The sequence below is a fragment of the Platichthys flesus genome, chromosome 15 (assembly GCF_949316205.1).
Source record: "Platichthys flesus chromosome 15, fPlaFle2.1, whole genome shotgun sequence".
NCBI lineage: Eukaryota > Metazoa > Chordata > Actinopteri > Pleuronectiformes > Pleuronectidae > Platichthys > Platichthys flesus.
Window position 1 is genome coordinate 22,988,336 of NC_084959.1, and position 13,484 is coordinate 23,001,819.

Here is a 13,484-nt window from a genome sequence, read left to right on the forward strand (position 1 = left end):
TACGAGGGGAAGAAATTACCCCAAGCAAAGAGGGCTGCGAGACAACTACTCCCGGTGTTCACGGAACTCCTGGAGGAAGTTACCGCCTCATGGAAACAGAACCCTTACTCCAGCAAAACCACCATTCAAGGTGCGTCTTCCTTGGATATTGAGGGAATGGATAAGCATGCCATGGCCTGCATGCCTCCCATGGAGCCCCTGGTGGCAGCACACCTTCATCCATGGCTGTCAGCTGCCTCGTCCAGGGCTCCCACACTTCCCACGAAAGCCGATCGCTTCCAATCTGCCAATGGCTGAGCGAGCTTATAAAGCAGCGGCTTTGACGGTGAGGGCTCTCAATGTCACCTCAATGTTGTCAGCTTACCAAGCGGAGCTTTTTGACGACATAGCCGACATGCCCGAAAGTTCCCCGTGGGACGAGATCACCACAATCGCGGATATCTGCCTAAGCGTACAGCGATGCGCTGTACAGGCGGCAGGGAAGTGCATGTCGATGTTGGTGTTACAAGAGAGGACGAGATGGCTGAATCCGACCAATCTGTCCGATAGAGAAAAGGAGGACATCCTGGACATGCCTATTGTCCCCGAGGGTGTCTTCGGCTCTGCCCTCGCCTCAATGCAAAAGCGCTGTGAGGTGAAGAAAAAGGAGGATGAGGCGCTACAGCTCTGCCTTCCGAGGAAAACACCTGCCCGCGGCGCCTCCGCCCCCCCGGCAGACTTTCGCTCATGTTGCCTCTAGGAGTGCCGCTCCTGCTTTCCGCATCCCGAAGCGCCCCAGGGCTCAACCGGGTGCGAACACCAACGGCCCCCCGGAAACGAAGCCCGCTTGGCCGAGAAAGCCCTTCTATTCCCCGTCAACTCAGGCTGCTCAACCGGGCCCGTCGACAGGCCAGGCGGAAGAAGAAGGCGACTTAGCGGTCAACCCCACTGCGAGAGGAGCTGCCACGTGTTCCCTGTTCACTGGCAGCCCAGCTATCCCGTGTGTCCGGGGAGAAATTACCAAGTGCCACCCATCCCTCTCGGCGACGCGTGGGCCCAGAGCTCAGTTCGTGCGTCCCAGTAAAGAGGCGAAGAGACCTTCGCATTTTGAACTCGTATCTCAGGAGATACAAGTTTCGCATGCTGACACACTCAACGCTAATATGTTTGATCCGACCGGGGGAATGGTTCACATCAATCGATCTGAAAGACGCGTATTTTCACATTCCCATTTATCCTCCGCACAGGAAATATCTGAGGTTCGCTTTTCAGGACACAGTGTACGAGTACCTGGTACTCCCATTTGGCCTGTCACTGAGCCCGAGGTTGTTTGTGAAATGTGTCGACGCCGCTATAGCTCCCCTCAGGGAGCGGGTTATACGCATGGCCACTTATCTGGACGACTGGCTGTTGCTGGCGCGCTCAGAGCAAGAGCATTGTACTGACTCACCTGGCCGATCTCGGTTTTGTGGTGAACAGGGAAAAGAGTGTGTTAACGCCGAGACAGGAAATTGCCTTTCTGGGTCTCACGTTAAATTCACTGACCTACACGGCTCGCCTTTCAGCCGAGAGAGTGCACACTTTCAGGTCCACTCTTTCTCGTTTTGCCATAACACGTCGGGTCACGTACGGACTGTGCCTCAGGTTATTGGGACTGATGGCCTCAACAATATTGGTGGTGAGGCTGGGCAGGCTGTACATGAGAGATTTTTAGCGCTGGGTGGCTTCTCTCAGACTGGATCCTGTGTGCCACAGACGCCGCAGTGTAACGGCTTGCGCGTCCTGCATCCTCGCACTGCTACCATGGCAACGCCCGTCTATGTTGACAGCGGGAGTGAGCATGGGCGCAATATCTGCCAGAAAAGTGATCACAACGGACACCAGCCTGTCAGGCTGGGGCGGTGTGTTCGAGGGCAGATCCGCGAATGGGATGTGGAGCACGGATCTCAAACATGCCCATATAAATTATCTGTAGTTGATGGCAGTGTTTCTGACGCTGAAACATTTTCTGCCGTTCCTCCGGGGACATCATGTGTTAGTGAGGACGGACAATACGACCACGGTGGCGTATATCAATCGTCAGGGGAGTCTACGTTCTCTACAGTTACACACTCTTGCACGCAAACTGATATTGTGGGGCGAGGAGCGTCTCCTCTCAGTGAGGGCGACCCATGTTCCCGGAATTCAAAATGTGGGTGCGGGCCTTTTGTCCAGGGGAAATCCTCTCTACGCGGAGTGGAAACTTCACCCGGCTGTAGTAGCTCAGATTTGGTCACATTTCGGCCGCGCAACAGTGGATCTGTTTGCGTCGAGCGGGAACACACAGTGCCCACTGTTCTTCTCCCTGCACGACCAGAGCGCACCGCTGGGGTTGGATGCGTTCGCTCACAAGTGGCCGCGCGTCCCGCTTTACGCTTTTCCACCTCTGGCTCTGATTCCCCCGACACTGCTCAGGGTGCGGGAGAATCGTCTGTCACTAATTTTGATCGCTCCTCACTGGCCGTCCATGCACTGGCTGGCGGAGGTGAGACAGCTCCTCCACGGTCACCCATGGCCTCTCCCGCTGCGCAGGGACCTGCCCTCCCAGGCGCGCGGACAGATATTTCACCCTCATCCGGAGCGCCTCGCCCTGTGGGCTTGGCCCGTGAGTGGTTTAATCTGAGCCTGACTGGATTATCACAGAATATTGTTAACACAATTCAGAATGCCAGAGCATCATCCACTAGGTCTCTTTATGACTGTAAGTGGAGGTTGTTTGAGGATTGGTGTGCTAAGGCACAGGAAATCCCTTTTCAATGTCCAGTTGGTACAGTCCTGTCCTTCCTGCAGGACTTGATTGATCAAAAAAGGGCATTTTCTACTGTCAAAGTTTACTTGGCAGCTATTTCTGCTTGCCATGTTGGATTTGATGGAAAACCAGTGGGCCAACACCCCCTGGTTTGTCATTTTATGAAGGGTGCACAGAGGTTGCTGTCCATCTCTAAGACTATGTCACCATCATGGGATCTAGCAGTGGTGCTTGGAGCCCTCTCTAGTCATCCTTTTGAACCATTGGATAACGTGGACATGAAAACGTTATCCTTGAAGGTGGCTCTGTTATTGGCTTTGGCTACAGCTAAACGTGTAAGTGATATTCACGCTTTATCTGTACATCCAGCATGTATGCGGTTCACCCCAGGGAACCTTGGGGTGACGCTGAGACCGAATCCTGCATTTGTTCCAAAGGTTGTTAAACCATGCTCCCCAGTGGAACTGTCAGCTTTTCAGCCACCTCCCTATGGTTCTGCAGAGCAGCAGCGGTTACACATGCTGTGCCCTGTCCGTGCCTTACACACATATGTGGAAAGGACAAGGAGCTTTAGAAAAGGAGATCAGTTGTTTGTGTCCTGGGCTAAGCCCCACTGGGGCAAACCTGTCACCAAACAAAGACTCTCTCACTGGATAGTGGATGCCATTGTATTGGCCTACTCCAGCTCAGGCCTTCAGGTTCCGACTGGTTTACGGGCACATTCTACTAGAGGTCTCGCGACCTCTTGGGCCCTGTTCAATGGAGTCTCTATCCAAGACATCTGCGCTGCAGCTTGCTGGTCTTCTCCCCTCACATTTGCGAATTACTACAGGTTGGATGTCACATCCCCTGGCCTGACCCACACTGTCTTGAGCGTGGGCTCCAATGTGGATCTCACTTTTAAGTGAGGGGGGGGCTGGCGGTCAGTCACCGAGATAAGCTTGTCTGGCAATACGGGAGTCTCCATATCCCATAGTGAGACATCGAAACGAATGCTAAGAAAGAGAACTTTAGGTTACTTTCGTAACCCCGGTTCTCTGAGTAGCATGAGTGAGATGTCTCACCAGACCGCCCTTCTTGCTACTGGGGTGAAGCGAGAAGAGGTGTGCTTGTTTTGAATGACGTGTGACGCCGCGTCCACCGTATTTAAGGTGCGGCACCTTGACGCGGACGTCACGACTGCCAGCCTATCAGGGCTGGCGAATTGGAATAAGTGCTTCTGTGAATACGCGTGAGGGGCGTATCCCATAGTGAGACATCTCACTCATGCTACTCAGAGAACCGGGTTACGAAAGTAACCTAAAGTTATGAATCATTAACTTCACAACGGAAAACTTTTACGTTTTAGTGCCCCTCCGAAAAGGCACAAGCTCTCACGGTGTTGTTTAGGTAAGGCTCTCTGCTCTGGTTTCGCCTTCTTTGGCGCTTGTCCCTCCTTGTTTCAACAGCATTGCTGCTGCACTTCAACTCGACTCCATTGTTGAAGTTTTCAAGGCAGGTGATGACAGGTGATGACAGGTGGCGTGTGCCAGGTTGGGTCAAACCATCGGTATGGGGGAGACTCTGTTTTTTTAGGATAATTAAATTGAAAAGCCTACTGAATATAAAATTTTGTTCATGAACTTACACTTATATTTTATTGAATATTTGTTAAATAACAATTATTCAAGGATTTTTTAATGGATGCTAATTTTAAATATATTTAAAAAAAATCTCAAGTACTCCCTGGAGTACCTTCAAGTTCCCCCAGGGGTACGCGTACCCCCGTTTGAGAATCACTGCTCTATCGGGTGTAAACCGTAATGTTGGCACTTACTCATAGCACTTTGAAGTTTGGCTTTTTTGAAGAAATAGTACTTAAAAAGCATCGGTTAAATGAAATGGAATGTAATGGAATATAATTGTGGGAACTGTTGGGTTTCTCGATTTTTGACCTTAATTTGTAAAGTGCCTTGAGATTACGTATGTTATGATGTTATTGATTTTGGCATTTTCTATTATATCAGAAATCTCATAGGCAGACCATGAGGGCCTCATTTTATTAATCAAATCAGAGAGAGAATCTTTGGATCACAGAACTAAAAGTTTATGAATAGTGTAGTAGTAGTGTGTGATGCTGGAGATTTTGTTTAGAAAGCCTAAAATGAACACTTATTGTAGGAGGAGTCCTATGAGGGGCCGTGAGGGACATTATTCAGAATATCCTCTCACACACACATCTGAAATGCTCTCACACACACTACTGAAAAGCTCTCATACACACTAGTGAAAAGCTCTCACACGCACATATGAAATGCTCTCACACACACATATGAAAAGCTCTCACACGCACATATGAAATGCTCTCACACACACATATGAAAAGCTCTCATACACACATATGAAAATTTCAGTTGAAACGGAAGGTGTTTCAGTTGAAACGGAAGGTATTTCAGTTGAAACGGAAGGTGATCAAGGATAGTTATGTGAGGAGGGGGGGGCTTGTGAGCGCCGCGTAGCAGTGTTTCGGCTGCGGTGAGGAAGGACACACGGTCCAAAGCGGAGTGACCCGGCTCTGCCCGGTCCTGATGCGGCTACGAGCGCTGGGGCGGGTCCCCTGCTGCTCCTCCGGTACCGGAGCGACGGGGACCTGCTGCCTGGACGGCCCCCTCTGGGAGCCGGTCGACCCCCACGAGGCGCTGGCCGGTCGCGTCGCTCCGGTGCCGGAGGACCAGCCGGAGGACTAGCGGGGGCCCCAGCACTCGTAGCTTTATCAGGACCGGGCGGAGCAGGGTCACTCCGCCTCGGACAGGCTCTCACTGTGTGTCCCTCCTCTCTGCACCCGAAACACTGCGCCGCGGCGCCCACAAGCATTTCAGTTGACTAAGCTCCACAGGCTTCACCGTCAACATCTCCACGGAGCAGGCACGTGCACAGACATTTTGGGGGGCAGCGGCTCAAACCCCCCAAAAAGGGCACCCATCGCCCAAAATTATTTATGTAAATTAAAAATAATAATAATAATAAATAAAAAACACAGTAGGATATTTTCAACTGATATATTTATTTTTGTTAACAAACTAACTTAAATTATCAAATTGACTGAATAACAGGCAAAAACAGACAAAACAAGGCCATACTGAATAACCAAATAATATGTTAGGGTTAGAGTTCGTGATGTGCTTTGGGGGCTTGTGAGTGCCGCGGAGCATGTCAGGGTGACATTCTCACAAGAACTCAAATAAATGCCCCGTCAGATATCAGAACACATTTAGGGGGAATTGATGACAGAGAGAATCATTTTTATTCTTAAATATTGATGAATGAAGAAAAAAATGGGCTCCAGCAGAAGGGCACTTTTCTCATCCAGGGCAATAGGGCCAGTGCTTGAGCATCATTAGGGGTGTATCTGTGCATGTGCCTGCCGCAGAGCATGTCGGGGCGACATTATCACAAGAACTCAAATAAATGCCCATCAGTTTGGATGATTTGAAATGGTCATTTATTATCACACTAGCATTTAATTATCATTGCAAACAATTACGCTTCACTGAACTGTAAGTAAAGTACAAGAAAGTTAAAATAACAAAACCTGTAATTATTACTTGTGAACGAATATCATTCACAGTTATATTCCACAATACTATGCAAGAGCATTTCAGTTGTGTATATGAGCACATTTCACTATTGTGTATGAGAGCTTTTCACTAGTGTGTGTGAGAGCTTTTCAGTAGTGTGTGTGAGAGCTTTTCAGTAGTGTGTGTGAGAGAGTATAGTTTTTCAGTAGTGTGTGCGAGAGCATTTCAGTAGTGTGTGTGAGAGCATTTCAGTAGTGTGTGTGAGAGCGTATAGTTTTTCAGTAGTGTGTGTGAGAGCATTTCAGTAGTGTGTGTGGGAGAGTATAGTTTTTCAGTAGTGTGTGTGAGAGCATTTCAGTTGTGTGTGTGAGCACATAGTTTTTCAGTACTGTGTGTGAGAGCATTTCATATGTGTTTGTGAGAGCTTTTCAGTAGTGTGTGTGAGAGGATATTCTGAATAATGTCCCTCACGGCCCCTCATAGAGTCCTCACTGACATTTGTAGGAGCCTCTATGGAACAGATAATAACTTAATTTTACATAAGCAGTACAGCTAATGAAATTGAAGCTCATTCACTAGGGTTATAGTTTGCAGATTTGGACACTAGTTATTATTTGTATCATATGTTCTTTTGCCCTTTACAATGCACATGAAAAATAACATTTTAGCAGCCTGCTCCATCATCCTGCAGTTTTGTGCAGATCTGATCCTGTGTACATTGGTAATTAGCTTCCCACCTCCATGAGGAGAAGAATTCCTCTGTGGCACTTAGGAACGGAGAATGAGCTTCAAAGAAAAATGTACCAAACTGTAAATTCAAGTTGTCACATTAAGTCTTGAAGACTATTTCTAATAAGACAGTACTCAAACGTCATTCATTAAGATACAAAAGAAAAACTGAATAAATGTTGTCAAATCTGAGAACATTTTGCCACTGAACTGGCTGGTGGAGGAAAAACAACCTTGTTGTCATAATACTTTTTCTCTCTTATTTTCTCAGTCCTTGACCTGAGTCTGAGTCCCACTGGGAAGGTTGACAAGAGACTAGGAGACGCCTTGTCTGTGAAGTTGGAGCACAACACCTCAGGGACTGCCGAGGTGTCTTGGACAAAGGTAAAGGGTGTTGGGTTTGGGTTTTGTGAAACAGGCTGCCGTGAAACATAGGAAATGAAAGAGTTGAAGGAACAGCATGTTTGTTAAACTGTCTCGTCGAACACTCAGCCGGTAATAAAACCTGACAGCAGAAACTCAGTGCTGTGAATAGTAGTCATTGATCATTTGTTTTTCCTTCCAGTCCTGTGGAGCTTAATGGTTGTGTCAAACCTTTCATTTCGTGTGTGTCTGACAGATAGCTTAGATTATACCACATATGCTACATCCTAGTAATCTGGATAATATATGGGGTAAATGTAACGGATACCATTTAATACAAAACTTAAGGAAAGTGCCTAGATAATTGTAGCAGTAAAGTAGTATACACTGCAGATACAGTAACACTAGGCTTAGATTAGAAGAGTGTCTTCGTCATTTTGATATGTAGATTTCAGCAGCAGTAGTTGCTGTATCTCCACAATTATTTCTGAAATTAATATTCTTCCTCCTCTGAAAAGTGGCCATAGAAAAGAGATGGATAGATGAGTCTGACATCTGGCATACACAGATTTATGGATGTCCTTGTCAAAGCCAATTTGTGTGTTGCCGTTGTACTTCATTGCTGACATTGTGTCTGGTTTTCAGGATGGAAAGAGAGTGGAAGAGCCGAAGTTTAGCAAGTTGAGCTATGCTCACGCAGGAGAGTACATATGTAAGGTGTCAATGAACGGCCTCATGCGCCGTCAGAGCTTCGAGCTGATTGTTGAAGGTGGGTGTCTGTAATTTTGTCATAGTAAATATCTTGCTACTATATTTAACAGCACAATCTTCTCTTTTACAAAGATGATAAAAAATAAACATTTATAAATCAAAATTAAACCACATAACATTTTATAAAAAGTTGAGGCATACACTGACCTGACAAAGTGCATTAAATAGTCAAAATCAATTGGGTGTCTGCTCTCCTGAATACACCTGTTTTTCTGGAGCCACTAACATTCTGCAAACCCAGATACATCAAATTAAATATTTGTGTGTGATAAAATGTTACTTCATAAGTAAATAATGTGTTTACATCAGGGAAGCCTGTGATCACCAGTCTGACCAAACACCGGGCTGGTGATGCCGAACACAAAGTTCTGACCTGCGAGGCTGAGGGAGTACCAGAACCCAGATTCCAATGGAGCGTCAATAACACTAAGGTAAGTGTTGGTGGCAAATGTGTGTCTGTGTGTGTGTGTGTGTGTGTGTGTTTATATTTGTTAATATGTCTACATTAGTTGGGGAAAATGTCTTTCTATCTCGAGAAAATATTTATATAATAATAATAATCATCTTGTATTTCCATGAATGTCTTTTTCTTGCTGCTCCAGGAGGAGAGCTCCTATATCAATGGCAAGGCCACCCATAAAATCACTGTGGTCCCAAAGGTGAACCTGACAGTCAGCTGCAGTGTCAGAAATAGGCTGGGAGAAGACATCATGACCATCAATGTTTCCTCTGGTAAGATAATTCTCGTCGGCTGGTTATATTTTCCTATTTGTGGGAAATGTAGTCTAATCAAGTCAAGAAATAGTTATTATCCCGAAGGGGTAATTTGTTTTACCGCAAATGTAAGACAAAAACAGACAATTAATAAATACAATGCAAATGAAAACAATATAAAAATATAAAAGTCACAATGAGTAATTTAAAAGGTAAATGGCAGCAGGGATAAATTAGGGATTGTAAAAGCATATTTCAGCTAACCCTAACCCCCTAACCAAGCTTAATTAGTTTAGCCTCGTTTTAATAGTGACGACTCATTGTACCACTTCACTTCTGATTCTACAAAAAAAATTACATTTTAGAACAATTAAAGAGAGAAAACACCAAACAGTCTCTTTCAGGGTCATCTGAGAAGATAAGATAAAACTTTAAAGAGTGACACACTGATAATCAGTTATTTTACCTAGATTAATGGTTAAGAAATTTAAAAAGAAACATTAAAATTTTAGCTGCAAGGAGGGATGACAGTTATGCAAAATATGCTGAGGAAAATAACAGACATTTTTTGGAATAATGAATAGACCAGATATTAAATATATTAACTATGAGGCGTTATTGACATTGACTAAACTAGAATTGTTTAAAACTCAGTTAATCTAATCAGCTATGAGTTCACGTTTTTTTGTCCAATCACTTTGTGGAGCGAAGAAGAGTTGGTCTGATGTTGATGATGATGTCGATGATGTTGATGGTGACAGAGCAGCTAAAGAACTGATTTATGCAGCATTACTCCCATGAAGGAAGTTACTCACTGCAGATGTTTGAAGACTTGTGATGCTGGTTTTCTTTCCTTTATTGTTAGAATACATTGGCAACAAGAATTAGACAATAGAAAAAAAATGATCTAATAAATAAAGGATGACTAAACTCCAACAGTATCATCGGTTCAGGTGAAATGTGGCGCCTGGTGTGCATAACTCTATGAGTTCAGAATTGATTTAGTTATTTTTAAATTTCTCAGTATAAAGAAGAGTAAATATCAATGGAAAGTGACATTAAGGAGTCATTTCTTCATATAGGATAAGTGGCTGCACACAGACCAAATCATACAAAGTTTAGCACTTTATGGATTCTATTTAAACAGGTGAGAAGAGGTTTGAGTCTTTGTGAAAAATAGTGTGGTATTTAAGTGAAATCACACACAGTAGTAGGCTGCTGTTATAGGCACTGTCCTGGATGTGAAGCGACTTGAAGTTGTTTTTTTGAAAACTATATAAACCCTTTGTTTCATTTCCTACAATAGTTTAAACCTATTCTCAACAGTAATTTGTTGAATCAAACCACTGCAGAATGTGCTTATGTTGAACTTTTATTTAAATGTGTGCAGGGAAACCAATTACACTAAATCCTTACACTTGACCTACTATAAGGCCTGGGATGGGGAAATGAAACAAAAGCAAAAAGAGCATGTAATGAAAGGCCAGAGCTGTCAAACAATAAGCTAACACTGAATGCCAGTGTGATATCATTTCATTTCATGCATACATGCTGTGCCATTGCTGTTCCTTCTCATTCTTTCTTTCTGTCTGTGATAACCCTTCTTTTGTCTCCCTCCTCCATCCCTACTTCCTTGTTTGGCTGATTTACTATTTGTTGGGGTTATAAACATGACTCGCTTTTTTTTCAGCTGCAGTCTCAGAGCCAATGTATACTTGGCATACCATTGACGAACAAAGTAAATTCTTGGTTTTAGTAACTGTATTACTGTTTGATTTCATCTTGTCAGGCTGTATCTGGCAGAATCAGTGCAGAATCCAGTATGACAAACAGAAGATGTATTGTATGTTTGACTTTTATTTTTGAGTTCTAATTTATTTATGTGTGATTTCAGTTTTTAAGGAGGACAGGGAGGAAAAAGGTAAGGATTTTTTTTTTTTCCCCTTATCTTTATTTAATTTTGGTAATGTTAGCACATAATCTGACAATAAACAGTATCACTCTCTGCTCTTGCATTAACTGACCCATATTCATCACCCCAGATGGAGACAAGACTGTGTCTGATCAGGCACCATCATCTTATCTCATATCTTCATTATGTGTCTTCAAGCGGGCTCACTCATGCAGAGGAAATCTCAGAGGCTGATTAGACAAATAAGAGTGTCTGAATATTATTTACCCACTGCAGATGGTTTTGCTAAAAGATGAAAACATAGTTGTCAGACCTATGTATGTGCCACAGTTACTGCCGCCATCTGAACAACACATTAACTGTGGATGTGGGACTACAATTTATTCAAAGTACATTGAATCAATTGACAATGTATGATAATATTTAGTGAGGTAGTGAGGTGTTTGGGTATGAGAAGCATCTTCAGTAAGTGTCAGGCCCAAGACAAGAGGCAGGACAGGATCCCCACATGACTTCTTTCCTCAGGTTTTCCTTGTAAAAACCTAAACATTTCTGAGCGATTGTGATCAGAGTAAAAATCGTCTCATAGGGCTTTAACAGGGTGTGACATCCTCTGTCCTTAACCCTCAGCAAGAGTAAGGAAAAACTACTAAAAACCCTTTAACAGGGTAAAAATACGTAGAAACCTCAGAGAGAGCCACATGTAAGGGATCCCTCTCCTAGGACGGACAGAAGTGCAATAGATGCCACGTGTAGGAAAACATCATCCTGATTAAAGCTTTATATATATACAGTACTCCACACATACACATGAAGACAAGGTGCTCAGGGTGATTTGAGGGATGTTGAGCTGCACAGAAACATTCAGTAGAATGATATGTGTGAGTGCAAAGTGCCAAAAGATGATGGAGCAGAATGTACAGTTAGCATGACTTTCTCACAGTCATGCATTTTCTCTCCCTGTGTCTCCCTGACACACTGATATAATGCTGCTCTTTTAAAGGAACATGCACAAGACAGCGTCTCCTCCAAACTATCCAACTTTTTACTGTGAGCTGCTGATGATCTTATTTCCCTGGAATATTAACAAGCTCCACTGGTTGTTTTAAAGTGATGGTTTTAATGTTACTATAGTGATAAGACAACACACTGCTGTACTGTAAGCACAAGACTCAGAATCAGCCAATGAGGGTGTTGCCGGAGTATATATAGTGCAGAGGTGGTCAAATATTTGTACGGACCATGTCAAGATTATGGTTCTCTGTTCAAACACTGTGTAATTGTGTGTGTTGCTCCTGCATATTAAGTGGAGTGTTGCTTTCTGTTTTCAGGCGCTCAGGAGGATTCAGACGACCAGTCAATGGTCATAGTGGGTATTGTAGCAGGGCTCCTATTAGCTGCTGCAGTAGTTGGACTAATCTACTGGCTCTACCTGAAAAATTCAAGGTATAGAAAACATGGGAGTACGCAGTAGTGTGCACATTTGCATTTTACATTTCAAGTTTGATGACACGTGATAAGCAGCTGTCGATGTAATACCAGGTGGGAGGATTTCACAGCACAAAGCAGAGGGAGAATCAACAGAAGCAGATGCAAGTCCAGAGCAGAGAGTGGGAGCATGAGATGTGTATATTGACCAGACGAGTCTGCGGAGTGCTGTTGGCTGACTGACTGTGTTGTCTGCAGCAGGGTTAGAAAGTAATTCTATACCAGGAGTAAATAACACTTGCTGTTCTGTATTCACCATAGGCAAGGAAGCTGGAAAACTGGTGAGAAGGAGTTGGGGACATCTGAGGAGAGCAAGAAACTAGAGGAAAACAATCACACTGTTTAAAAGATGCTCAGTCTGTACTATGTGGGATGAAAGAGGTAAGAATTTACACACAAATACTGGTGGTCCAATTCAAGTGCAGTTTTGAAATAGTTTAATTAGAAAACCATTATACTTTTTGTTCTGAATTATAATTCCAGTTTATTACAACTTGTCTTAATTCTGAAGGTTTTGTTGCAACCTCGTTCCTATCTATGGAAGCCCATTTCCGACACTGTAAGGAAGAAAATAAAAATCTGTATCTCATAATTATGACTTAGCATCTCATTATTATGAGCTAGTATCTATGTCATAATTATGAGATACAAATTTTTATTTTCTTCATCACAGTGGCGGAAATGGGCTTCCATACCTATCCGTACTTGCATCTCAATATGTGGATTGTAAAAAAAAGTCAGGGGCCAATCCATATGAGTGGTGAGACACTTAAACAAACAGACAGGTTTGTCAAACGTCTTTAAAAGAATGACAAAGGTGACTGACTTCCTGTTTCAAATGTAACCTCTGACAATCCTCTGTAATGAGGCTGCGCTCATGTTGTGAACCTTTGATCCTTTTGTTTTATATATGTGGTTCTTTACACATTTGACTTGTCACCTTTGACCCAAAAGTATGTTTACTTGGAAAACCCTTCAAATTGTGCATTAAAAGGCTTTTACCAATTCAAATTTAAATTATAAATAGAGGTGCAATGTATACATTTTCGGATTATCAAAAGGGAGACAGATAAAACTTTGCTTTCTAATTAACTATATTCCAGGTGTTCAATGCTTAAATAAACGTTTACATTCAAATATTTAATATTAACTTGTTAAATTGAAGTGCAATATGAACAATAGT

At 43.6% G+C, this 13,484-nt stretch overlaps 1 protein-coding gene across 3 annotated transcripts in view; it reads left to right on the forward strand.

Moving 5' to 3' along the window:
- The window catches only part of alcama (activated leukocyte cell adhesion molecule a), a 65,934-nt gene that overhangs the window by 48,665 nt on the left and 3,785 nt on the right, over positions 1-13,484 (forward strand). For all 3 annotated transcript variants that reach the window (XM_062406326.1, XM_062406325.1, XM_062406327.1), the window contains exons 9-15: positions 7,325-7,437; positions 8,062-8,185; positions 8,497-8,618; positions 8,790-8,919; positions 10,796-10,822; positions 12,145-12,259; positions 12,563-12,682. In XM_062406326.1, coding sequence (XP_062262310.1) covers positions 7,325-7,437; positions 8,062-8,185; positions 8,497-8,618; positions 8,790-8,919; positions 10,796-10,822; positions 12,145-12,259; positions 12,563-12,647 — 716 coding nt within the window. In that variant the 3' untranslated portion in view covers positions 12,648-12,682. The remainder of the gene's footprint in view (positions 1-7,324; positions 7,438-8,061; positions 8,186-8,496; positions 8,619-8,789; positions 8,920-10,795; positions 10,823-12,144; positions 12,260-12,562; positions 12,683-13,484) is intronic.